Genomic DNA, 27,475 nt, shown 5'->3' with positions numbered 1-27,475 from the left:
TTAATTGCCAAGGGTTCCAGTACTAAATTAAATAATAAAGGAGACAGAGGACACCCCTGACGGGTTCCTCTACCCAAGTTAAATCTGGATGATAGTTCACCGTTGACCGTGACAGATGCATTTGCATTAGAGTAAACATTTTTAATAAAGTTATTAAATAAGCCTTTTATATTGTATTCAGCTAGACAAGCTGTTAAATATGGCCATTCGATTCTGTCGAAAGCCTTTTCGGCATCTAGGGCTAACATTATAGTGTTTGGAATCAAATCGTTACTTCTTTGTTGTTTCAAAAGCCAAAAATATGGTTCTTATATAACCATTATCATTCTCCATGGGAGTGAGCACGATGTTATCTATATGGCACACATGAACTAGCACTGTCTGGCTGTTGTGCAAGATTTAAAAAGCACTGAGATAAGAGGCGGCCTGCAGGGGCTTAGAAACAGGCAAACTTAGAGGTTATAAAGTATATTAATATAGCAATGTTGGTCATTCAAAGCTGGGGAATGGGTAGTGAAGGCGCTATCTATCTTTTTAAATAGTAAAAAAACTGTCCCTTTAAGTACCAAAAATGGAAAAGGCGGCATAGTTTACCAATGGTTTCTCACCTGATAGCAAATTCTAACTACCAGATGTTGCCATTACATATTTCGAATTTCACTAGACCAGCGGGCACATTATTGTAAAGGACTATCTGCAGCCAAATAGCATGAAAGTCAAAATGGAGCATGAAATTTAAAGGGACCTTTCAGTTTACTTCTATTATTAAATTTGCTTTGTTAAAAAGCATACCTAGGTAGGCTCAGAATCAGCAATGCACTACTGGGAGCTAGCTTGTGATTGGTGGCTATGCACATATGCCTCTTGCCATTGGCTCACCAGATATATGTCTCACTATGTCCCAGTAGTGTATGGCTGCTGTTGTGCTTTTTTAACTATGGGTTTATCCCCTTTGCAAACAATAATGCACTATTAAAATGCTCTAACATATTATAGCATTTTCTTTTTTGCACTTTTATGTCCCGTTAAGGGTTGTATAAGTTTTAGCACTGGCTGTAAGAATGGCTGGATGTCTTAGTGTGAGCTGTTTGTTATCAGTTAAAGGGACAGTTAGATTTGAGTCCTTCATATTCTCAACAAGGTGGTTCAATACCCTACGCTCTGGAGTTTACGTACAGAGTTAATTGGTTGAACATTGGATCGTACTCACCTCGGGCGTCATTCGACTGATGGTCGGGAGGTCATAACCAGAATTGATGAAATTGGGGGCGTAAAGTTGAAGCTGAAACTTGCAGAGCCACTGAAAGACGGCCTCCGAGCTCTGTGGGGAATACAGCAATATATGAGAACCTTAAAGGGACAGGAAACCTCAAATATTTATTACATAATTTGAATAGAAAATACAATTTTTAACAACTGTCAAACTTACTTTTATTATCAAATTTGCGTCATTCTCTTGTTATCCTTTGCTGAAGGAACAGCATTGCACTAGTGGCAGCTAAATGAACACATCTAGTTAGCCAATCACAAGAGACGAATGTGTGCAGGCACCAATCAGCAGCTAGCTCCCTTTAGTGTAGTGTGTATTATTTTTTAACAATGGATAGCAAGAGAACAAAGCACATTTGAAAATAGAAGTGATTAAAATGACATGCTCTATCTGATTCTTGCAAGTTTAATTTGGACTTTCCTATCCCTTTAAGAAAAACTGCTGGTAGTGAGCAGGTGACTGATCCTTGTAAAACAAGACTTTAACTACGTGACTGCTGGGGTGGCCACTTACACCTAGTTATCTTCAATCTTATCACTGCGACAATGAAGAATTTAAATGGGTGATATCAAAATCTTTGAGTTAAAAATAAATACAATTAGCATTTTATCCTTCTTTTTGTTAAGTGCTACTGTTATTTTGGCCTCTTTCACTTGTTTTTCTCTCATTTCTGTTCTTTCTTTTTTTTTTATTTGTCCTTACAGTAGTGAGAAATCTTACAGTAGTGAGAAACTTTACAGTAGTGAGAAACCTTACAGTAGTGAGACACTTTACAGTAGTGAGAAACCTTACAGTAGTGTGAAACTTTACAGTAGTGAGAAACCTTACAGTAGTGAGAAACTTTACAGTAGTGAGAAACCTTACAGTAGTGAGAAACATTACAGTAGTGAGAAACCTTACAGTAGTGAGAAACGTTACAGTAGTGAGAAACTTTACAGTAGTGAGAAACATTACAGTAGTGAGAAACTTTACAGTAGTGAGAAACATTATAGTAGTGAGAAACCTTACATTAGTGAGAAACTTTACAGTAGTGAGAAACCTTACAGTAGTGAGAAACTTTACAGTAGTGAGAAACCTTACAGTAGTGTGAAACCTTACAGTAGTGAGAAACTTTACAGTAGTGAGAAACCTTACAGTAGTGAGAAACTTTACAGTAGTGTGAAACCTTACAGTAGTGAGAAACATTACGGTAGTGAGAAACCTTACAGTAGTGAGAAACTTTACAGTAGTGTGAAACCTTACAGTAGTGAGAAACATTACGGTAGTGAGAAACCTTACAGTAGTGTGAAACCTTACAGTAGTGAGAAACATTACAGTAGTGAGAAACCTTACAGTAGTGTGAAACTTTACAGTAGTGAGAAACCTTACAGTAGTGTGAAACCTTACAGTAGTGAGAAACCTTACAGTAGTGAGAAACTTTACAGTAGTGTGAAACCTTACAGTAGTGTGAAACCTTACAGTAGTGAGAAACCTTACAGTAGTGTGAAACCTTACAGTAGTGAGAAACCTTACAGTAGTGTGAAGCCTTACAGTAGTGAGAAACCTTACAGTAGTGAGAAACATTACAGTAGTGAGAAACCTTACAGTAGTGTGAAACCTTACAGTAGTGAGAAACCTTACAGTAGTGAGAAACATTACAGTAGTGAGAAACCTTACAGTAGTGTGAAACCTTACAGTAGTGAGAAACATTACAGTAGTGAGAAACCTTACAGTAGTGAGAAACTTTACAGTAGTGAGAAACCTTACAGTAGTGAGCCCAATGCATTTTGTGGTATTCTAGTGGTGCGGCCAGGTTTGTTTTTACTTTACTCAATTTCTCGCTATTGCAAAGTGAAAAAATGTTGTCTTGCTTTTTATTTTTATTTTTTTACCCGTGATCTTTTTCAACCCTTTCCTAACGGAAATATTTTGTCTACATCGGAACTAAGTTCCGATGTAAACTAATTGAAATCACGCGATCGTGTGATTTCAATGATGGGATCGGGTCAGGGGGAGTGCCAATGACGCATGCCCTCCATCCACAATCCCATTTACCAAGCTGCTATGGCTTCAGGACAGCCAAAAGGCTTGGACATTCTATGCCGTCCTAATAGTGCTAAACCCCTGCGCAGTTAAGACGGCATGGAACGTCCAAATGGTGGGAAAGGGTTAAAGTTTTATTTTGTCTATACGTTAGAGTGAACTGTTTTTAGATGGTGTTTTTTTTCCATTGTGGCGAGACGTTAACTGCTGTAAAATAGATACGGCTCCATTGATTACAACATCTGCAGTTTGTTCAAGTGATGTTATGGGCCAGCTTTTTTTAGCGAAATGTCACGTCTTAATGAATGCTCAGTTCATACTGTAGGTATCTCTCAAATCACAATTCTAAACTATAAAACTAGTATACAATTAAAATGCAATCAGCAGAATTTTCTCTTATTCTTGCAATTAAAGGGACATGAAACCAAAACATTTTCTTTCATGATTTAGGTAGGACATACAATTTTATACCACTTTAAAAAACTATTATCAAATTTGTTTCATTCTCTTGGCATCATTTATTGAAGGAGCAGCAATGCACCTCTTGTTTTCTAACAGAACACATGGATGAGCCAATGACAATCTGTATATATATGCAGCCACTAATCAGCAGCTAGAACCTAGGTTCTTATTTTACTGCTCCTGAGCTTACCCAGATAAACCTTTCAGCAAAGGATAACAAGAGAAGGAAGCAAATTAAATAATAGAAGTACATTGGAAAGTTGCTTAAAATTGTAATCTCTGTCTAAATCATAAATGTCTAATTATGACTTTACTGCCCTTTAAAGTGTTTGGAGGGTTATAGGTGGTTAGTTATATAATTAAACAAAATAATATTAAAATGTTAATAGCATAATCATGAATTTAATTATTGGTTACATGCGCTAATTCATTACATGTATGTGCAAAGGAGGCGCTGGTTCACAGAGGATATGGAAGCTCACTGGAATGTGATGTTTTTAACCCCAGGGGTCAGCTTCTTTCAAATTTCTGCAGGAAGATTTCTCAATAGAGTAGTACATCCAGGCATTGTGAATATCAAATAGAAATACTCACATGATTGAAATCTGTAGTTCGGCTTTATTAAAACTCAGATACAGCTTTATAAACAAAATGAAAGCAAATGTATTCTTGCTCAACGCGTTTCGACTGATTAAACTGTCTTTTCAAGAGCTTTATAAAAGTAGTATGTGATGCAGATCAAAACGTTTTTGCACATTTCCTTTTAAAGGGGAAAGGAACACGAAACCCAATGTTTTTTTCTGATCCATATAGAGCATACAATGTTAACCCCTTCACCACGGCTGCTGTACCCTGTATGCTGGCTGACACAAGGGCTTCCATGGCTGTAGGAGCTTGTGTCTTGCTGACCGTGGGGTCTCAGGCAGTGAGGCATGCAGAAATGACGCAGGTACAATCTCCTACAGTCCTGGAAGCCCTTGTGTCAGTCAGCGTATAGGGGCCGTGGTGAAGGGGTTAAAAAGAATTCCATTTTGCTTATATTACCAAATTTAATTTGTTTACATGGTATCCTTTGTTGAAGAGAACACCTAGGTAGTTAACTTGCATGTGACTGGAGCTATATGGCAGCAAGTTTGCAAGAATATTTTTGAACAGTAGATTGCAAGAGTTTGCATAAAACTGCTACCATATAGTAGCAGTTAATAGCAGTAATATAGCTTACTTAGGAATAGTTTTCAACAAAAGATACCAAAAGACCAAAGTAAATTTGATAATAGAAGTAAATTGGAGACTTTTTTAAAATTGTATTCTCTATCTGAATCATGAAAGAAAAATTTGGGGGTTTTATGTCCATTTAATGCATGGGAAGAATTTGTAGGATTTCATATTTCATCTTAACTTCTTTTACTCAAAAAATATGCACAAAAAAAGCAGCTGAGATCTGTCACCTCAAATATAACACAGAGAAGAAGAACAGACAGGTCTAGCAGGGAAGAGCAAGGCCAGCGTCTACTCTTACATATGGCAATTAGTCATAGCTGGGAAATCAATGCATTGATTCAACAAGACTAGCCGAGCCAACTTCAAGGTGAAGCGTGTTATATAGATATTCCCTCTGCTCTGTTGGGGATCTATCTTCCTCTGCATACAGGGAGCCGCGTCTTCCATGAAAAGACCGTCATCTGAATCCCAGCATTGCTTTGACAACGCACCAGACACAACCTTCATGCACCAAGGCACAAAAATTATCACAATGTTTTTTAAGGTAAAAAAGTTGCTAGATTTACAAAGAAAGCACTTTTTTTAATGAATTGTTTTCATTACAAATATATTCCTGTGAAAGTGCTGCACTTTACTTCTTCCTCAAACTTATATTTCTGTGCAAGCAATCCCAGACTTTTAATACCAAATGCAACACATATCTACATTGTCTTCAGATCACTATTCCATATGTATGTGGTCATTAAAACAGATAACATGCATGTGGTCATTAAAACAGATAACATGTATGTGGTCATTAAAACAGATAACATGCATGTGGTCATAAAAACAGATAACATGCATGTGGTCATAAAAACAGATAACATGTATGTGGTCATTAAAACAGATAACATGTATGTGGTCATAAAAACAGATAACATGTATGTGGTCATTAAAACAGATAACATGTATGTGGTAATTAAAACAGATAACATGTATGTGGTCATTAAAACAGATAACATGTATGTGGTCATAAAAACAGATAACATGTATGTGGTCATTAAAACAGATAACATGTATGTGGTAATTAAAACAGATAACATGTATGTGGTCATTAAAACAGATAACATGTATGTGGTCATAAAAACAGATAACGTATGTGGTCATTAAAACAGATAACATTTATGTGGTCATTAAAACAGATAACATGTATGTGGTCACAAAAACAGATGAGATATGTATGTGGTCATAAAAACAGATGACATATGTATGTGGTCATAAAAACAGATAACATGTATGTGGTCATAAAAACAGATAACATGTATGTAGTCATTAAAACAGATAACATGTATGTGGTCACAAAAACAGATGAGATATGTATGTGGTCATAAAAACAGATGACATATGTATGTGGTCATAAAAACAGATAACATGTATGTAGTCATTAAAACAGATAACATGTATGTGGTCATAAAAACAGATAACATGTATGTGGTCATTAAAAACAGATAACATATGTATGTGGTCATTAAAAACAGATGACATATATATGTGGTCATACAAACAGATGACATATGTATGTGGTCATTAAAAACAGATGACATATGTATGTGGTCATTAAAACAGATGACATATGTATGTGGTCATAAAAACAGATGACATATGTATGTGGTCATAAAAACAAAAAAAACACATTATTTTGATTTCTTGAAAAATGTAATGTTCTTGCCCTGAATAAACTAACTATTGTCAGGCTTGTTCCTCACCACCAATAGTGCTGTAGGAATTGTCTTTACAAGCCAATGAGCATAAATAGTAAATGTACAACACAATTTGCTGCATTAGATTCAATTTAAATGTAAACAGAATTTGCTTAATATGTTTTCAGGCAAACAAAAAAAGTCCATATTTAAATAATTCTATTTCACATCAGGATAGGATGTTTTATGTTTTAACGGATCCTTACAGATTCAATATATTTTGACAATGCCATATATACATAGTAAAAGGGTACTGTAAAGCAAAGGAAAACCTCTAACACTTGGGCAAAGAGTTAATCCCTGAGCAAAGCAGATATTGGGGTAGATTTATCATATGGTCGGGCGGATAATGTCCACCTGACATCGCTTAAAGGGACATTAAACACTTTGAGATGGTAATATAAAATGATAAATTGTATATAATAAAACAACTCTGCAATATACTTTCATTATTTATTTTGTCCTCTTTGCCTGTAATTCCATTCTGAAATTGTGAGCTTTTCAGTTCCTGTTAGAAATGGAAGTGCAGAACACTGTTAAATCCAGCACAACCATTGGCTGCACACTCTAGTGACCTATTTATAACTTTCCCTAATTGGCCACAGCAGAGAAGGTAACACAAGTTACAACATGGCAGCTCCCGTTGTTTTATAGACACTAAAACTTTACACTTATTTTGTCACTTTTTAAACAACTAAAGAAACTTTAAAAAAATACATCTACATGTTAGTCATGGACTAATCTTTTCTTTGAATGCATCATTCTATCTAGTATGTATTTAGTGTTTAATGTCCCTTTAATGCCGACAGCATGTGCAATGCTGCCCCCTGCACATTTACAGCCAATTGGCTGCTAGCAGGGGGTGTCAATCATTCCGATCATATCCGATCGGGATGATTGCTGTCCACCACCTCAGAGGTGGCAGATGAGTTAAGGAGCAGGAGTTTGGGGACCTAAAACTTTGGGGATAGATTGCAGAATCCGCTGCTTGATAAATCTACCTTATTGGGTTTAAAGTGTTGCCAATCACATGCTGCATAGCTACATACTGTGTTCTTTACTTCATCTCCTCCACTAGAGGGAGACAATGTTTTGTGCGTAGAATTTAACTTATTTAGCACATAAATCTATATTTTTAATATACAGTATTATAACTTGTCATCAGGCAGGGCGTAACCAACCCACTCTGGGCCCTGGGCTAAGTCTGTAGTGACTCCACCCCCCCTATTTCTATCTGTTTGTATTCATTAGAAGCTGAGCCAACAGTCACATAGGATAAAAGTGCTGGGTGTTATCCTCCCCCCTTGGTTAGTCTGCACTAGAGGATATACACTTGTGCAGTCTTCCTGTATAAATATAGCGGTTGGTTTTTACTGGACAGCAATACTGTGACAGCCATCTTGAAAACCCAGCCCTGTAGTAGAAAATCCATAGACTATCCTTAAACTGTGAGTTATTTTATGCAGGGCAGCACAAAAAGGAGCCAAACATGACCAGACATCCCTGTAGTGATGTCACTAGTTATTGCAGGCCAAATGGGTCACCTAGAGAAGAGGGCCCAGTCTTAACTGAGACATCTGTAGTTATGCCCAAGAATGTCATTATAAGTAACAAAAACCTAAGAATATTTTGACGTTGTTCCACAACAGTTTGCTGTGCAATTTGTGTTTTTCTATAGTGCTCCAATCTATCAGAGGAGCACAGTTTGCATAATTCCCCAACCGTCCCCAAACTTGAAGGATTTTCACCAGTGAGGAAGGTCTGCACTCTGTCCCCCATCAGGACAAATGTCCCAATTTCCAGGTTCTGCCCGGCTCCTGTCACAACATGCACAGAGTCCGCACATGACACGTCCATCTCCTCTTAAGTCAAACCATACTCAAATCATGTCAACAGGCTTTTCTTAGGCTTTTAGTAGGAGGTTCCTCAGACATAGGGCTCCATTTATTAAACAGTGGATGCTGTTTCGGAGGCTCGCTTGAAACGGAAGTTAAGAAGCAGCGATCATAAGACTGCTGCTTCTTAACCTGTCCGCCACCTTTTAGGCTGAGTGAAATCATCCTGATCCGATCCGATTGGGATGATTGACAGCCCCAGCTAGAAATGCTTGTGCAACGTTAAATGTGGACAGCGTATGCTGTCCGCATTTAGCGATGTCGAGCTGACATGATTCGCTACAGCAAATAATGTCCGCTCGACAATTAATAAATCAACCCCATACAAAGAAGCAAAATATACACAGTAAATGTTAAACGGCAGCTAACTGACTCACTATTGATATAATAATATAATGAATGTTTTAAAACTTATAAACATTTAATTACCATCATAAATAAACAGACAACAATATTTTAGTTGTGCCCGTTTCATAATTTGAGTGTTAATCACAGTACATTTGTTTAACTTCATTTTTATTAAATCAGGAAACATTAGTGTTTATTAATAAATAAACTGAGCAAGCACAGAAATGATAACATTACAAATAAGCGATGATACAGTGCTTAATACATCACAAAATGGGTGAACAAGGATGTTGACTTCAGATACAAAAAATGTGCAAAAAAAGTGTTTTCTGAACATGTTCAGTGTAAAAAATCTGGACAGTTTTAGCAGAGCAAAGTGAAGAGAAAATCAGGTTAAATGAGTTTCCTGATAGACTGTAATGGGATCAAATTTGGTATCTTTTACTGAATAATTATTATTATTACTATTGGTTATTTGTAGAGAGCCAACAGAGTTCGCAGCACTATCAACATAGGCTGTATACAAGGTAACATCTATAGGGATCAAATGAGTAGAGGGCCCTGCTGAGTAGGCTTACCATAATTTTTAGAGGTGAAACTGGGACCACCTGGTGCGGTGCCAGTGGGGGTGTGGTCAGAAGCGTGGTCAAGGGGGCGTGGCAATTACCGGTCCTTTTAAAGTAGTAGCTTTTATGTGTGTAATGTTTCGTGGATACTCTACCCTTCTTCAGTCAAACAAGTGAATCACACAGTTTAAATAGACCATAACACCTCCCCTAGTGAAAAAGGCACCATTACTCTAAATTAACACATACATTAATCTAAATCTCAGATGCTAAATAATGCCAAACATCAAGCATAATTATCACTTTCATAATTATCAATTTCACAATTTAATATCTGCAGTGTAATATGTGTTTTATGTGTCTAATTAAGGAACAGAGCCAAATACTGATAAGGCATAAATACAACATTGAATGAAAGTAAAAAAGAAACACGTACCTGCTAAAGCTGTTTAAGAGGCTAATCTATACCATAATGCAGGAAGATTACAGCCAAAATGCTATCCTGCATGAAGTAAAGCAAGATCCAGGCCAAAAATCCTGCCTGTCTGTACTTCCTAGTCATGCCCATATGATTCCCCTAAACGTATATTACTGATGATGTCACCAGGGGTCAGGAGGAGGGGGAGTTAATTCTTAGAAAAGTAAACCAAGTAGTACTACAAATTAAAAAAAAACCTATGCTGCTCACTCAGCCTGTATTACTAAATGTAAACTTTGAAGGACACAAACGTTAAGCTAAGCAGGGCTGTATGTAACAAAGTATCGGCATCCAACTATGCTGGAGAGTCACAGTCCAGTCATTTTGAATAATGTGTCTGGGTTTCAGGTGGGCTGAAACCCGGACACATGATTTGAAACCTGGAGGTGGCAACCCTACTGGGACAGAATGAACAACTGGGTGGGACACTGGGACAGCGCCTCCAAACCGGGACAATCCCAGTAAAAGTGGGACTTCTGGTAAGCCTACTGCTGAGAGTCACACTGTTGTAGTCAGCTCTAAAGAAGGTGATCTACAAACAGTTGGGCTCTTAGGCTTACATGCTAAGGGGGTTCATGGGATAGCAATGGATGAGAAGAACTGGTACAAAGAAAGGTTAGTGTAGGTGGTATGCATCCCTGAACGGTAGAGTCTTTAGGGAGCGTTTGCAGCTGTTAAAACTAGAGGAGAGTCTTGTGGAGCGAGGCCGAGGGTTCTACAAGATAGGAGCCAGTCTGGAGAAGTCCTGTAAACGGGAAAGTGAGGAAGTAACAAGAGAGGAGGAGAGTAGGAGATTGTGGGCATAGCGAAGGGAAAGGGAGGGAGAGTATCTGGAGACAAGGTCTGAGATATAGGGGGGAGCATTGCAGTTGAGGGCTTTGTATGTCAGAGTGAGAATTTTGTGTTTAATCCTAGAGGCAAGAGAAAGCCAGTGAAGCGATTGGCAGAGAGGTGCAGCAGATGAAGAGTGACGTGTAAGGAAGATGAGCCTGGCAGAGGCATTCATTATGGATTGTAAAGGAGCTAGGTGGCAGCTGGGGAGACCAGAGAGGACAGAGTTGCAGTAATCGAGACGGGGAAGGATGAGAGAGTGGATTAAAATCTTAGCTGTGTCTTGTGTAAGAAAATGTCTAATTTTAGAGATGTTTTTAAGGTGAAAGCGGCAGGATTTAGCCAAGGACTGAATGTGAGGAGTGAAAGAAAGATCTGAGTCAAATGTGATCCCAAGACATCGGGCATGTTATACAGTTATAGAGAGATTGGGGGTGGAGATTTTGGAAGAAGGGGGGAAAATAAAGAGCTCAGTTTTGGAGAGATTTAGCTTAAGGTAGTGAGAGGACATCCAGGATGAGATGTGAGAAAGACAGTTAGTGACACGGGTTAGCAAGGAAGGAGATAGGTCTGGTGCAGAGAAGTAGATTTGGGTGTCATCAGCATACAAATTATATTGAAACCCGTGGGACTTTATTAAAAAAACCTAATGATGCCGTGTAGATTGAGAAGAGAAGGGGACTGAGGACAGAGCCTTGCGGTACCCAACAGAAAGTGGTGATGGGGCAGAGGAAGCCCCAGAGAAGGCTACACTAAAGGTACGGTTAGATAGGTAGGAAGAAAACCACGAGAGGACTGTGTCACAAATGCCAAAGGATTAGAGGGTACTAAAGATATGTGCACACTCCTGAGCTCTTATGAGCCAACCTAGTTGTACTGTTCAATAAAAGATACCAAGAGAATGAAGCAAATTTGATTATAGAAGTAAATTGGAAAGTTGTTTAAAATTGTATTCTCTATCGGAATCATGAAAGTTTAATTTGATTTCACTCTCCCTTTAACTGTATGTGAGTAGACCCCAATGCATTTATTATTTTATTTAAAAATCCCCAGTATCTTATGCAGAGCTAACTGTTCCTTACTATAAAGCCACCAAAGAATACTGAATTCATTGCAATGATACTGTTCAGTTTCCTAGTGAATGTAATTGCATTTGTTGTCGGTCACAAAGTTCCTATATGTGATACATGCTATATAATCCATTGGACATTTTCTACAAGGTAGTAATACTAACCTTCCCCTCTGTCGGGGCTTCTGTTTTTTTGGGGTGGTCTCCGTATGGCTGCTCAATGTAAGGGGAAGTTGCCACACTCTGAGGTCTTGAAGATCCTTAGTACATGAAATAAAAAAGTCATTAGTAGAAACAGTGAGGAACATATACTGTACCCTGATGCCAAACATATCCAATCAACAGCTTATCTTAAACCCAAACCAGAGATCAATATTAATGTTACACACAAATTCAACAAATAGCTCTGAAAGTGAAGCTATACAATGTTATATACCATTGATTTACAGTATGTTATACATTATACAATACAGCACTATACATTATACAATACAGCACTATACATTATACAATACAGCACTATACATTATACAATACAACACTATACAGTACAATACGCATTTTTTACACTTTATCTTGGATTTATTCTCAATAGAACTCATATTGTGCTGTTTCCGCTCACAACAGCTTTATTTGAAACACATTGTAACACTCCATATGAACATGCACCTATGAAAATAGTTAATAACGTTAATAGGGAGCATACATTGTAAGATGAAGGAAAAATATTAAAATGGTAAATGGAATAAAACCACTACAGGTACTACTCTCAGTATTATTTTAAAGAGCCGTAGTTAATCTCACGGACTTTATGCATTTTCCTTTTGAATAAGACACAAATGTCCAAAACATTTAAAAGGATACTGAAGCCACATTTTTTCTTTCATGATTCTTACAGAGCATGCGATTTTAACCCCTAAAGGACCAAGGACGTATAGGGTACGTCCTACAAAAAATGTCAGTTAGTGACCAAGTACGTACCTTGTACATCCTCAGGGGTTTTCTGATCGCTTCCAACTGCTTTCAAGGGGTTGCAATGATGCCTCGGTATTGAGGCATCACTGTAATCCCTTTTTGTAGCCACCGATGCAGAGAGAGCCACTCTGTGGCCCTCTCTGCATCGGGCATTGATGGTGCTGATCATTGGTGGGTGGGAGCAGCAGCAAAGAGGCGGGTGGACGGCCCATCGATGTACCGGCATGTGTGTGATCCATTGCGGCAAAATTGCGATATTTGTGTAAAGTGTTTAGCAAAATTGTGTTTTGTGTAAGAAATCCGATGTTGTGTAAGGGATCTGGGAGGGAGGTAGGATATTGAGGGGGGGCACTACAGAAATATATAATTATATTTAAAAAAAAATCACACATTTTTTGGGGGTAAACTGGGTACTGGCAGAAAGCTGCCAGTATTCAAGATGGCGGTAAATAGGTAGAGAGGGTTGGGTTTAGAGAGCTGTATGGGGGGGGGATCAGGGAGGTTGGGGGCTAAGAGGGGATCCAACACTGCAGAATCAATTGCAGAAAAGAAAATTAAAAAAAAAGAAATAAATTAAAAAGGCTTTTTATTTTAGTACTGGCAGACTTTTTGCCAGTATTTAAGATGGCAGTGACAATTGTGCAGTGGGGCAGGGAAGAGAGCTGTTTGAGGGGGGTGTTCTGTTGATAACCCCAATTCATCGAGAACTCCAATATGACGTCACTTCCGCCCTGCAGATTACACTAATTTCCTCCACTGCGCATGCGAGCGCGCACACAAGATTATTCATCTGAAAAGAGGCGTACCCTTAGGGAGAACTCATTGAATTCTCCAATAAAAGCCATTGCGCAAGTGTATTTTTTTATGAGGCAAAAAAAAACAGACCCTTGAGAAGAACTTATCGAGTGCTTCAAGAACTGCTGTTGCGCATGCGCGCATTACGTGTAAAAAACTGGCCCTTCTGTTGCTCAATAGCTTTACCCTCAGGCCGAGATAAGTTTTCGCCAGTCACGATATTCAGCTTTGAAACCGCTGAGCACACATAATATTTATTATCAGTTATTGTTTATTTCTTAAAACTTATCTCGGCCTGAGGGTAAAGCTATTGAACACAGACGGGTCCGGTATTTACACGTAATGCGCTCATGCGCAACAGCAGTTCTTGTAACACTTGATAAGTCCTTTTTGCCTTATAAAAAATATGCATGCGCAATGGCTTTTATTGGAGAATTCAATGAGTTCTCCCCAAGGGTACGCCTCTTTTCAGATGAATAATCTCGGGTGCGCGCTCGCATGCGCAGTGGAGGCAATTAGTGTAATATGCAGCCGGAAGTGACGTCATATTGGAGTTCTCAATGAATTGGAGATATCGACAGAACAGGGGTCAGGGAGGGTTCAGGGGGTGGGATGTCTCAGATGGGAGGCTGATCTCTACACTAAAGCTAAAATTAACTCTACAAGCTACCGAAATTAACCCATTCACTGCTGGGCATAATAAAAGTGTGGTGTGCAGAGGCATTTAGCGGCCTTATAATTACCAAAAAGCAACGCCAAAGCCATACAGGGAGTGCAGAATTATTAGGCAAATGAGTATTTTGACCACATCATCCTCTTTATGCATGTTGTCTTACTCCAAGCTGTATAGGCTCGAAAGCCTACTACCAATTAAGCATATTAGGTGATGTGCATCTCTGTAATGAGAAGGGGTGTGGTCTAATGACATCAACACCCTATATCAGGTGTGCATAATTATTAGGCAACTTCCTTTCCTTTGGCAAAATGGGTCAAAAGAAGGACTTGACAGGCTCAGAAAAGTCAAAAATAGTGAGATATCTTGCAGAGGGATGCAGCACTCTTAAAATTGCAAAGCTTCTGAAGCGTGATCATCGAACAATCAAGCGTTTCATTCAAAATAGTCAACAGGGTTGCAAGAAGCGTGTGGAAAAAACAAGGCGCAAAATAACTGCCCATGAACTGAGAAAAGTCAAGCGTGCAGCTGCCAAGATGCCACTTGCCACCAGTTTGGCCATATTTCCGAGCTGCAACATCACTGGAGTGCCCAAAAGCACAAGGTGTGCAATACTCAGAGACATGGCCAAGGTAAGAAAGGCTGAAAGACGACCACCACTGAACAAGACACACAAGCTGAAACGTCAAGACTGGGCCAAGAAATATCTCAAGACTGATTTTTCTAAGGTTTTATGGACTGATGAAATGAGAGTGAGTCTTAATGGGCCAGATGGATGGACCCGTGGCTGGATTGGTAAAGGGCAGAGAGCTCCAGTCCGACTCAGACGCCAGCAAGGTGGAGGTGGAGTACTGGTTTGGGCTGGTATCATCAAAGATGAGCTTGTGGGGCCTTTTCGGGTTGAGGATGGAGTCAAGCTCAACTCCCAGTCCTACTGCCAGTTTCTGGAAGACACCTTCTTCAAGCAGTGGTACAGGAAGAAGTCTGCATCCTTCAAGAAAAACATGATTTTCATGCAGGACAATGCTCCATCACACGCGTCCAAGTACTCCACAGCGTGGCTGGCAAGAAAGGGTATAAAAGAAGAAAATCTAATGACATGGCCTCCTTGTTCACCTGATCTGAACCCCATTGAGAACCTGTGGTCCATCATCAAATGTGAGATTTACAAGGAGGGAAAACAGTACACCTCTCTGAACAGTGTCTGGGAGGCTGTGGTTGCTGCTGCACGCAATGTTGATGGTGAACAGATCAAAACACTGACAGAATCCATGGATGGCAGGCTTTTGAGTGTCCTTGCAAAGAAAGGTGGCTATATTGGTCACTGATTTGTTTTTGTTTTGTTTTTGAATGACAGAAATGTATATTTGTGAATGTTGAGATGTTATATTGGTTTCACTGGTAAAAATAAATAATTGAAATGGGTATATATTTGTTTTTTGTTAAGTTGCCTAATAATTATGCACAGTAATAGTCACCTGCACACACAGATATCCCCCTAAAATAGCTATAACTAAAAACAAACTAAAAACTACTTCCAAAACTATTCAGCTTTGATATTAATGAGTTTTTTGGGTTCATTGAGAACATGGTTGCTGTTCAATAATAAAATTAATCCTCAAAAATACAACTTGCCTAATAATTCTGCACTCCCTGTATATGTCTGCTATTTCTGAACAAAGAGGATCCTAGAGAAGCATTTACAACCATTTGTGCCATAATTGCACAAGCTGTTTGTAAATAATTTCAGTGAGAAACCTAAAATTGTGAAACATTTAACAATTTTTCTTATTTGATCGCATTTGGCGGTGAAATGGTGGCATGAAATATACCAAGATGGGCCTAGATCAATACTTGGGGTTGTCTACTACACTAAACTACACTAAAGCTAAAATTTACCCTACAAGCTCCCTAATTAACCCCTTCACTGCTGGGCATAATACACGTGTGGTGCGCAGCGGCATTTAGCGGCCTTCTAATTACCAAAAAGCAACGCCAAAGCTATATGTCTGCTACTTCTGAACAAAGTGGATCCCAGAGAAGCATTTACAACCATTTGTGCCATAATTGCACAAGCTGTTTGTAAATAATTTCAGTGAGAAACCTAAAGTTTGTGAAAAAGTGAACATTTTTTTTTATTTAAACGCATTTGGCGGTGATATGGTGGCATGAAATATACCAAAATGGGCCTAGATCAATACTTTGGGTTGTCTACTAAAAAAAAATATATACATGTTAAGGGTTATTCAGGGATTCCTGACAGATATCAGGGTTCCAATGTAACTATTGCTAATTTTTAAAAACAATGGTTTTGAAATAGCAAAGTGCTACTTGTATTTATTGCCCTATAACTTGCAAAAAAAGCAAAGAACATGTAAACATTGGGTATTTCTAAACTCAGGACAAAATTTAGAAACTATTTAGCATGGTTGTTTCTTGGTGGTTGTAGATGTGTAACAGATTTTGGGGGTCAAAGTTAGAAAAAGTGTGTTTTTTTTTATTTTGTCATCATATTTTATAAATTGTTTTATAATAAATTGGAAGATATGATGAAAATAATGGTATCTTTAGAAATTCCATTTAATGGCGAGAAAAACGGTATATAATATGTGTGGGTACAGTAAATGAGTAAGAGGAAAATTACAGCTAAACACAAACACCGCAAAAATGTAAAAATAGCCTTGGTCCCAAACGGTCAGAAAATGGAAAAGTGCTATGGTCCTTAAGGGGTTAAGCAACTTTCTAATTTACTCCTATTATCAATTTTCCTCATTCTTTTAGTAGCTTTATTTGAAAAAGCAGGAATGTACGCTTAGGAGCCGGCCCATCTTTGGTTCAGCACCTGGGTAGCGCTTGCTGATTGGTGGCTAAAAATAATATTACAAATTACATTATTACATTATTTGCAAGTTTTAAGATTTTAATGGGTCTCAAAAAGCTCCTTTTTCCTCTTTTACACCTAGCTGAGCTGCGTATAATTTTTTTTTCAATGTATTGACAGCCTCCAGCAGTGTATTAAAGGTTTGCGCTTTAATTGGAAACCTGGTATAAATGATCTCTTAACGCTTCTAATACTTTCTAAGGGACAGAATATATATATTGAGGTATAACGCCTCATTGGAAGAAGTAGATCAACAAAATTGCTTCCAACAGCATATTTATCGGTTGGCAACCTCGTGCAAACCTAATCACGGCTCAGTGGAAACAAGCCCTAAGTGAGCAGGCTTTAGGTAGGTCCGAATGTCCTAAGTATGAACTCAGTAAAAATATTTTACTGTCTATACTATATAAATAAATGTCTTTAATAAGCTTTTCCATTAGATCCACCATATATATTAACTGGATAAAATCAATGAGCTATTTCATGTGGCTGAAATGGTTTTCAGGAATTTTTCCCACAACCAGGAAGGAGTCAGTAGAGCTCATTGTTACTGTAGATTTCCTTTATAATATTATTTTAAGCAAAAAAATACTTAGATAGCTGAGCCATTAACGGCTTCCTCAAAATAACCAGAGCACATAACAGATAGCAGGTACTCAGCCAACCCAGCATAATATACTGAACCAGAAGAAATGAGACTATTACTGCTAGGTTGCTATGTGATTGAAAAACAAACTTATAATCATCTAGGGCTCCATTACATATGCGGCGTCGCTCGCAAAAGCCAGCGCAGCCGGTTTATACGCGATTTTGGTATTACATATACGGTGCCGCATATAAATATGGCACATATATTTCACCCGTCGGCTGCTATTTTTACTCCTATAAGCTAACATAGAACCGCATCGCAAATCGGTATCACATATTCAGCGCAAGGACTTGCGTGGCGAAAATGGAGAAATTTTACTCCATTTTCACCTCGCCACACATAGGCAGGTGCAGCAAGCCTTGCGCTGAGTATGTGAGCACCGTAACTCCTTGAAAATAGTAACTAACACCTAACGCATACGCAATATCTATCTACCTCCTGAAAATAATTAATACCTAACGCATGCGCAATATCTATACCTGTCAACCGCAATCCCCCACCGCAATAACTAATAAAGTATATTAACCCCTAATCTGCCATTAACCCACATCGGAACGAATAATAAAGGTATTAACCCCTAAACCGACAACCCCCATATCGCAATATGCCTATTTAAACTATTAACCCCTAATCCACAATTCACCCACATCGCAAACTACCTAATAAAAGTTTTAACCCCTAAATCCGCCACATCGCAAACTACCTATTAAAACTATTAATCCCTAATCAGCCATTAACCCACAACGTAATAAACCTATTAAACTATTAACCCCTAATCCGCCAAACCCACACAACGCAATAATGCTAATAAATCTATTAACCCCTAAACCGCCAAACCCCACAACACAACTAACTAATCACTAAGCCCCCTAACCTAACACCCCCTAAATTAACCCCATTACACCCTGTTCCAAATTATTATGCCAATGATATCTTTCTCATTTACCTAAATAATTGATGTAAACAACAGTCAGCATAATTCTCATGTTATCAACTATTAAGAGTACAATTCAAATTTTATTGAACAAACCTCCTAATGATAACAGTATTTTTTTTTCAAAATAAAAAACTTACAATGCACTGTTCCAAATTATTACGCACAGTAAGTTTCAAAACACTTTATAGGTTGTAAAGAACTGACAATTGTCATTTGTTGTGTTTGCAGCATATTTACTGAAATCAAAAGCTATTTCAATCAAACTTTGAACAACATTTTAACTTTTTAAACATTTTAACAGGTCACGTTACATTTTAACATAGGACCCCTTATTTGATAGCAGCTTCACAAGTCTTGCATCCATTGAACTTGTGAGTTTTTGGACAGTTTCTGCTTGAATTTGTTTGCAAGATGTCAGAATAGCCTCCCAGAGCTGCTGTTTGGATGTAAACTGCCTCCCACCCTCATAGATCTTTTGCTTGAGGATGCTCCAAAGGTTCTCAATAGGATTGAGGTCAGTGGGGGATGGAGGCCACACCATGACTTTCTCTCCTTTTATCCCCCAGCCATTGATGCAGAGGTATTCTTTGCAGCATGAGATGGTGCATTGTCATGCATGAAGATGATTTTATTATGGAAAGCATAGTTCTTCCTTCTGTACCAGGGAAGGAAGTGGTCAGTCAGGAACTCCACATACTTTGCAGAGGTCATCTTTACACCTTTGGGGACCCTAAAGGGGCCGACCAGCTCTCTTCCCATGATTCCGGCCCAAAACATGACTCCACCACCGCCTTGCTGATGTTGCAGCCTTGTTGGAACAGGGTGGCCGTCCACCAACCATCCACTACTCCATCCATCTGGACCATCCAGGGTTGCACGGCACTCATCAGTGAACAGGACTGTTTGAAAATTAGTCTTCATGTATTTTTCTGCCCAATGCAGCCGTTTCTGCTTGTGAGCATTGGTTAGTGGTGGCCGAATGGAAGGTTTATGCACAGTTGCAAGACTCTGGAGGACTCTACACCTTGATGTCCATGGGACTCCAGAGGCACCAGCAGCTTCAAATATCGGTTTGCTGCTATGTAATGGTATTTTAGCAGCTGCTCTCTTGATCCAATGCATGGATCTGACAGAAATCTTCCTCAATGTGCCTTTATCTGCACAAACCCGTCTGTGCTCTGAATCAGCCACAAATCTCTTAATAGTGCGATGATCACGCTTAAGTTTTCGTGAAATATCTAATGTTTTCATACCTTGTCTAAGGCATTGAACTATTTCACTCTTTTCGGCAGCAGAGAGATCCTTTTTCTTCCCCATATTGCTTGAAAATGGTGCTCTGCTTAATAATGTGGAACACCCTCCTTTAGTAGTTTTTCCATTAATTGGGCTCACCTCGCAATCTAATTATCACAGGTGTCCGAGATTGTTTTCAGTGATCAAAAGAGCCCTGAGACACAATGCCATCCATGAGTTAAACTGAAAAAAAAAAATATTTAATCTTTGTGACACTGAAATAGAATTTGCATAATAATTTGGAACAGGGTGTACATAAATTAAAATAAAACTAAATTACAATTAAAATAAAAAACCTAACATTACTTTAAAAATAAAAAATATTAAGTTTAAATTAAGCTAAAATTACAGAAACAAAAAAAAGCTAAAATTACAGAAAATAAACACAAAATTATCAAAAATAAAAATTTTTACCTAATCCCTATCAAAATAAAAAAGGCCCCCCAAAATAAAATAAAAAAACCCTAATCTAATACTAAACTACCAATAGTCCTTAAAAGGGCCTTTTGTAGGGCAGTACCCTAAGTTAAACAGCTCTTTTCCTTAAAGAAATACTAAGTCCCCCCTGAAGTCTTCTTCCAAGCGGTGACCGGTTCCTGAAGTCCATCGGTGAAGTCTTCTTCCAAGCGGCGACCTCTTCTATCTTCATTTAGGACCGCGGAACTGAAGACCGGCGACCGCGGAACTGAAGACCAGTGACCGTGGAGCCATGGAGCGTGGAGGATCCTCTTACTACTATCGCCGCCGTACACTGAATAGTAAATTCAAGGTACACGATTAAAAATGGCGTCCCTTGAATTCCTATTGGCTGATTTGATTCTTCAAATTCAAATCAGCCAATAAGATAAGAGCTACTGAAAGCTTATTGGCTGATTTGAACAGCCTATAGGATTGTACAAAGAGGATCCTCCACGCTCCATGGCTCCGCGGTCGCTGGTCTTCAGTTCCGCGGTCCTGGATGAAGATAGAAGAGGTTGCCGCTTGGAAGAAGACTTCACCGTCGGACTTCAGGAACCGGTCGCCGCTTGGAAGAAGACTTTACAGCCGGACTTCAGGAACAGTGAGTACCTATCTGGGGGTTAGAGTTAGGCTTTTTCTTAATTTTTAGATTAGGGTTATGGGCACTCTTAAAAGAGCTGAATGCCGTTTTAAGGGCAGTAAAAGAGCTGAATGCCCTTTTAAGGGCAGTAAAAGAGCTGAATGCCGTTTTAAGGGCAGTAAAAGAGCTGAATGTCCTTTTAACGGCAGTAAAAAGAGCTGAAAGCCCTTTTAAGGGCAACACCCATACAAATGCCCCTTTGGGGGCAATGGGTAGTTTAGGTTTTTTTAGTGTTAGGTTTTTTTTATTTTGGGGGGTTTGGTGGGTGGGGGTTTTTACTGTTAGAGGGGGGACTTAGTATATTTTTAAGGAAAAGAGCTGTTTAACTTCAGGCACTGCCCTACAAAAGGCCCGTTTAAGGGCTATTGGTAGTTTAGTATTAGATTAGGGTTTTATTTTTTATTTTGGTGGGGCTTTTTTATTTTGATAGGGATTAGGTATATTTTTTAATTTTTTTTATAATTTTGTAATTTTTGTGTGTAATTTTAGCTTTTTTTATATTCTGTAATTTTAGCTTAATTTAAACTAGTTTTTTTATTTTTAAAGTAATGTTAGGTTTTTTATTTTAATTGTAATTTATTTTAATTTATATAATGGTGTTAATTTAGGGGGTGTTAGGTTAGGGGGCTTAGCGATTAGTTATTTGCGTTGTGGGCTTTGGCGGATTAGGGGTTAATAGTTGTAATAAGTAGTTTGCGATGTTGGGGTTGGCGGATTTAGGGGTTAATACTTTTATTAGTTAGATCGCAATGTGTGTGAATTGCGGAATAGGGGTTAATAGTTTAATTAGGCATATTGCGTTGGGGGGGTTGTCAGTTTAGGGGTTAATACATTTATTATTAGTTCCAATGTGGGTTTGATGGCGGATATAGGGGTTTTACATGTCGGGTTTATTTTTGGGAGGCGTGTTAGATTTTTACGGGAGATTTTATGTTGTTTTTTTTCACAGGCGCCGGCAGTTTCTAAAGTGCCGTAAGTCACTGGTGACTCCAGAAATTTGTATTTATGCTCATTTCTGGACATCGCTAGTTTATCCGACTTACGGCACTTTATAAAATGCCGGCGGGGTTTATGTAATATAAAATAAAGGTTAAATATGAGCGCAGGGTGATACACCAAACTCCTGAAAAGACCTAAAGGTCCCTAATATAGGCCAGAAAATAGTACTATAAAATAACAGAAAACAGGAGCGCTAAAAAGCTAAAGGTGTCTCTAAACGTGAATATAATAAAATAAAACCAGGTATATCCTGCAAATAAAGTGCTATCAAAAACAAAATCTAAATGAATTCAAAGTGCTATTCATTAATGGTGTGTATATACAGTAGAAAACGAAATACTTAATATTACAAGTTACAAAGGGTATCCCTTTAAACAGTACACTAGTGTTCTTAATATGTATAAGATACTGAGGTTGAAAAAAGAGACCAAATCTTACATTTAAAAAGGGACTATGCCAATTTAATATACTTCATAAAGCATAAAAGAACGATATTAGACAATTCTCTTAAAATGGTATAAATGCATAAAACTAACGGACGTCTCCGTTAAAAATAAAAATAAAACTCAGGTTGCCACCACATAAAAATATATATAGAGGAAGATCCGTTATTGTGGGCCAATGGAGCTAATAACAGTTCAAGTTGGAAAGATATCAGGAGTAAATTCCACAGTTCATACCGCAGGCTTACCCCCACACTGTGTGTGTTCTGAAGTCTCTGTGTTCAAAGTTACCGCCGTAGCGGGGTGACGTCACCTTTATGGGCGCTGTCCTCGATCGGCCTCCTGATTGGTCCTTTGTCGGAGCGGCTTTAGAAGGTAACTGAAATTTCCGCTACCAAAGTATCTGCTCTTAAGTGTATAACAACACGCAAGATACCTTTGAAGGAGTGATGTGTGAAAGAATTAGCTCTGTCCAATCCTCAAACTGAGGAGCTCTGATTTTTCTCTGCGGAAAAGTTCCGTGCAGTAGTACCCTTGTCGGATTCTGTCGACCTTGCTTGCCAATAATGTCAGTCTCTGCCGGTCCAGCTGACAATTGCAGATTCTTTGTTATATCAAGGGTAACGAATTCCAACAGCAATGCACACTCACAAGTGTAGCTCCAGCTTAGAATGTGAATAAATAACTATAATTGTGACTTCATCTGTCACAATTATAGTTATTTATTCACATTCTAAGCTGGAGCTACACTTGTGAGTGTGCATTGCTGTTGGAATTCGTTACCCTTGATATAACAAAGAATCTGCAATTGTCAGCTGGACCGGCAGAGACTGACATTATTGGCAAGCAAGGTCGACAGAATCCGACAAGGGTACTACTGCACGGAACTTTTCCGCAGAGAAAAATCAGAGCTCCTCAGTTTGAGGATTGGACAGAGCTAATTCTTTCACACATCACTCCTTCAAAGGTATCTTGCGTGTTGTTATACACTTAAGAGCAGATACTTTGGTAGCGGAAATTTCAGTTACCTTCTAAAGCCGCTCCGACAAAGGACCAATCAGGAGGCCGATCGAGGACAGCGCCCATAAAGGTGACGTCACCCCGCTACGGCGGTAACTTTGAACACAGAGACTTCAGAACACACACAGTGTGGGGGTAAGCCTGCGGTATGAACTGTGGAATTTACTCCTGATATCTTTCCAACTTGAACTGTTATTAGCTCCATTGGCCCACAATAACGGATCTTCCTCTATATATATTTTTATGTGGTGGCAACCTGAGTTTTATTTTTATTTTTAACGGAGACGTCCGTTAGTTTTATGCATTTATACCATTTTAAGAGAATTGTCTAATATCGTTCTTTTATGCTTTATGAAGTATATTAAATTGGCATAGTCCCTTTTTAAATGTAAGATTTGGTCTCTTTTTTCAACCTCAGTATCTTATACATATTAAGAACACTAGTGTACTGTTTAAAGGGATACCCTTTGTAACTTGTAATATTAAGTATTTCGTTTTCTACTGTATATACACACCATTAATGAATAGCACTTTGAATTCATTTAGATTTTGTTTTTGATAGCACTTTATTTGCAGGATATACCTGGTTTTATTTTATTATATTCACGTTTAGAGACACCTTTAGGGTTTATGTAATACCCCAATGTGCGAGGTGAAATTATGGGCGGCACGGGCTTCAGCGCTTGCGCTGAAGCATGCGTCATATATGTAATCTCGCCCCTAGTTGCTAAGTTATAGTGCAATAACAAGGACCAGGACATTGCCTCTTACTAGAAGAGTTATATCTGTGAACCAACTTCATAAAAGAGAAGCCTATCAGGGCATAAAAATAAAAGCTAAAGACAAAATATAGTATATCAGGTGACCCTAGGCATTCTTCAGATTGTTTCCCGGACAGCAAGTTGTCAACTGCAATGAGCATGCCAACATGACAGTGACAGTAGCCAGGTAAATTATTCTGTAGTTGTGCACTCAGTTTAAATACTTGTGCCAATCCATACCAGTCAAATCACCTTAGTGACCATTGTGCCTTTGGTTGACGTATAATTTCTGCTGGTTGCTATTCTGAAATCTTTTGGGCTCGCTAAGAAGACCGTCTAATGCACCTGAAACTGGTATTTCCAACTGAGTAGGGCACATATTCCTTAAAAAGCTATTCTCTTTATATGCTGCCCTATTTGCTCATGCCATATATATTCAAATGACTTCAGAACAGAGGCATATGCCCAGGAACACCTACTTATTACAGCCATATACACTGTTACAGAAGCATTAGTTATTTTGTTGTGAAGAGCTTATTTCCCAGCAGCAATGCCTGAACCAGCAAGCCAGCGCCTAAGAAGGGCTCCAAGAAAACCGTAACAAGTATCATTTCATAAAGAGTTAACTTTTTTTTTTCAGCTTTTAGAAACTATTGCCTAAATACACGTTTGCTGGCCTCAGCTCTAAGTTTAGTGATAACCAATCCCATTGTCTAATCACCTCTGGAGCCAGACTGCTAATTGATAAGATGAACTTGTAAACTTGTTATCTTAAGTACTGTAATCCTATTGTGGCCTGTCAAAGGACAGTGCTCTCTATCTAAATGTGTGATGGGGGATTTTGTGCTTCCCCCCCTCTCCCCCTGGGAGTGCCCTGTGTGCATGTAACCTTAATAAAAAGCAGGCTGGGCATCCCAGCCCTGAGTTCTTGTTTGACCCTCAATCGCAGCGTTGACTCGTTTTTGTGGGCAGAAGGGTATCCTAGCTGTACTGCAGCTAAGGGAGATTATTCTATATTTGCGAGACTCATATAGAATACTATGGAAAGCAGCTTCTCCCCTCTTTAGCAATAGGGATCCAGGCTACTAAGCGGTCCATCTCTCAGCGAGACTAAGGGTAACCGTAACATACACCAAAAAGATCAGAGGTTAAGAGGAGGCACCCAAGGTGGGGGTCATCTGCCAACCCTATTGTTGCCCCTTCAGCATGGCTTCCTGTTTGACTGCCCTGGATGCACAACGATACACCCTGCCCTGGGCTCCTTGTTTATTATCAACTCTTAAACACCATATTTAATTAGATAAATAAATTACCTCTGTGGACTACACACCTAGGTTTAAAGGGTCAGTCAACACAGTAGATTTGCATAATCAACAAATGCAAGATAACAAGACAATGCAATAGCACTTAGTCTGAACTTAGATTTTTTTTCTGACAACTTTTAAAATTATGTCTTTTTCCACTCCCCCTGTACCATGTGACAGCCATCAGCCATTCACAAATGCATACACACTTATTCTTGCACATGCTCAGTAGTAGATGGTGACACAAAAAGTTTAAATATAAAAAGACTGTGCACATTTAGTTAATGGAAGTAAATTGGAAAGTTGTTCAAAATGACATGCTCTATCTGAATAATGAAAGATTAATTTTGATTGAGTGTCCCTTTAATAACTATAAATCCCAGATCTTCAGTCAACTGCCTAAATTCATTAAAATATGTTTGTGAAACGAGTGTCTTGGGGAAAAACCATGCCGCAATTTAAGCGTGTTTATGAATTCCACATGCTGGGCCAAGGGGTAAGTGAAAAATCCTGATAACGCCTCTAAAGCACACTGGGATCTCCATGACTAACCACCGTCATTCTATTCGGTGAGACAACTTTACCAAAACAAAACCGAATGCAAATATTTTACAGTCACAAACATTTACATAAACCGCTTTGCCACTGTGTTTCTTTGTGCTGGGATTCTTGTTTGCAGTTCTTGTTTGATGAAAGAGATAAAATGTATTAGGCACCTCATGCAACTATAGATGTTAAATGGACAGTAAAGTCAAAATTAAACTTTTATGATTCGGAAAGGACATGAAATTTTAAACAACTTTCCAATTTACTTTTATCATGATATTTGCTTTGTTCTCTTGGTATTCTTTGTTGAAGGCTAAACCTCGGAAGGTCATAGGCTGATTTCTAAGCACTTGCGGGCCGCCTCTTATCTCAGTGCATTTTGTTTTAGCTTTTCACAGCTAGATAGTGCTAGTTCATGTGAGCCATTATAGATAGCATTGTGCTCACACCTGTGGAGTTATTTATGAGTCAGTACTGATTGGCTAAAATGCCAGTTTGTAAATAGCACTGAGATAAGGGGGCAGTCTGCAGAGGCTTAGACACAAGGTTATCACAGAGCTAAAATGTGTATTAATATAACAGTGTTGGTTATGCAAAACTGGGGAATGGGTAATAAAGGGATTCTTTATCTTTTTAAACAATAACACTTTTCAAGTAGACTCTTTAATCGCAGGAGCATCCACCAAAAACACTGGAAAAAGATAAATGATGTTAAGCTCAATTCATTTTGTACATGATCTTGTCTTTAAAATGAGACCTCGCAAACCAGTGAATCTATGGCTTGTGTTTGCGGATAACTACGATCATTGTTCTTGCTCCATAAGCAGTAATAATAACTAATATTTATATATCGCCTTTCTCCCAGTGGGACTCAAAGCGCTTTTTCAGCGCTTGCTCTCGGAATTAACCAAATCGGCAGCTGAATAATAATAGCTGTTGTTATTACCCAATTTAATGGTACTCATTTTATCAACCTTGGAAGGATGAAGGGCTGAGTCAGCCCTACCAGGATTTGAACCTGTAACCTTTGGATCTTTGGACAGGCTTTTGTAGTCAGGGCATTTTACCAACTGAGATACTTCACCGGTAACTAAATACAGCCATTAATGCGCCATGTCATGAACATAAACAATTAGTGAAGCGGACGCAACATGGCGCATAACCAAGAGAGAAAGAAAAGCAAAGAAATACCATGCAGA

General features: G+C 38.6%; 1 protein-coding gene across 1 annotated transcript in view; it reads right to left on the bottom strand.

The window, feature by feature from the left end:
• CASKIN1 (CASK interacting protein 1) overlaps positions 1 to 27,475 on the bottom strand; it is a 444,510-nt gene that overhangs the window by 56,835 nt on the left and 360,200 nt on the right. The window contains exons 15-16 of the mRNA XM_053694420.1: positions 12,067 to 12,161; positions 1,211 to 1,321 (exon numbers count right to left, since the gene is read on the bottom strand). Coding sequence (XP_053550395.1) covers positions 1,211 to 1,321; positions 12,067 to 12,161 — 206 coding nt within the window. The remainder of the gene's footprint in view (positions 1 to 1,210; positions 1,322 to 12,066; positions 12,162 to 27,475) is intronic.

This window comes from Bombina bombina, chromosome 11, assembly GCF_027579735.1.
Source record: "Bombina bombina isolate aBomBom1 chromosome 11, aBomBom1.pri, whole genome shotgun sequence".
In the NCBI taxonomy this organism is placed as follows: domain Eukaryota; kingdom Metazoa; phylum Chordata; class Amphibia; order Anura; family Bombinatoridae; genus Bombina; species Bombina bombina.
The sequence above is the reverse complement of the archived record's forward strand: the minus strand, read 5'-3'. Positions and strand labels throughout refer to the sequence as shown.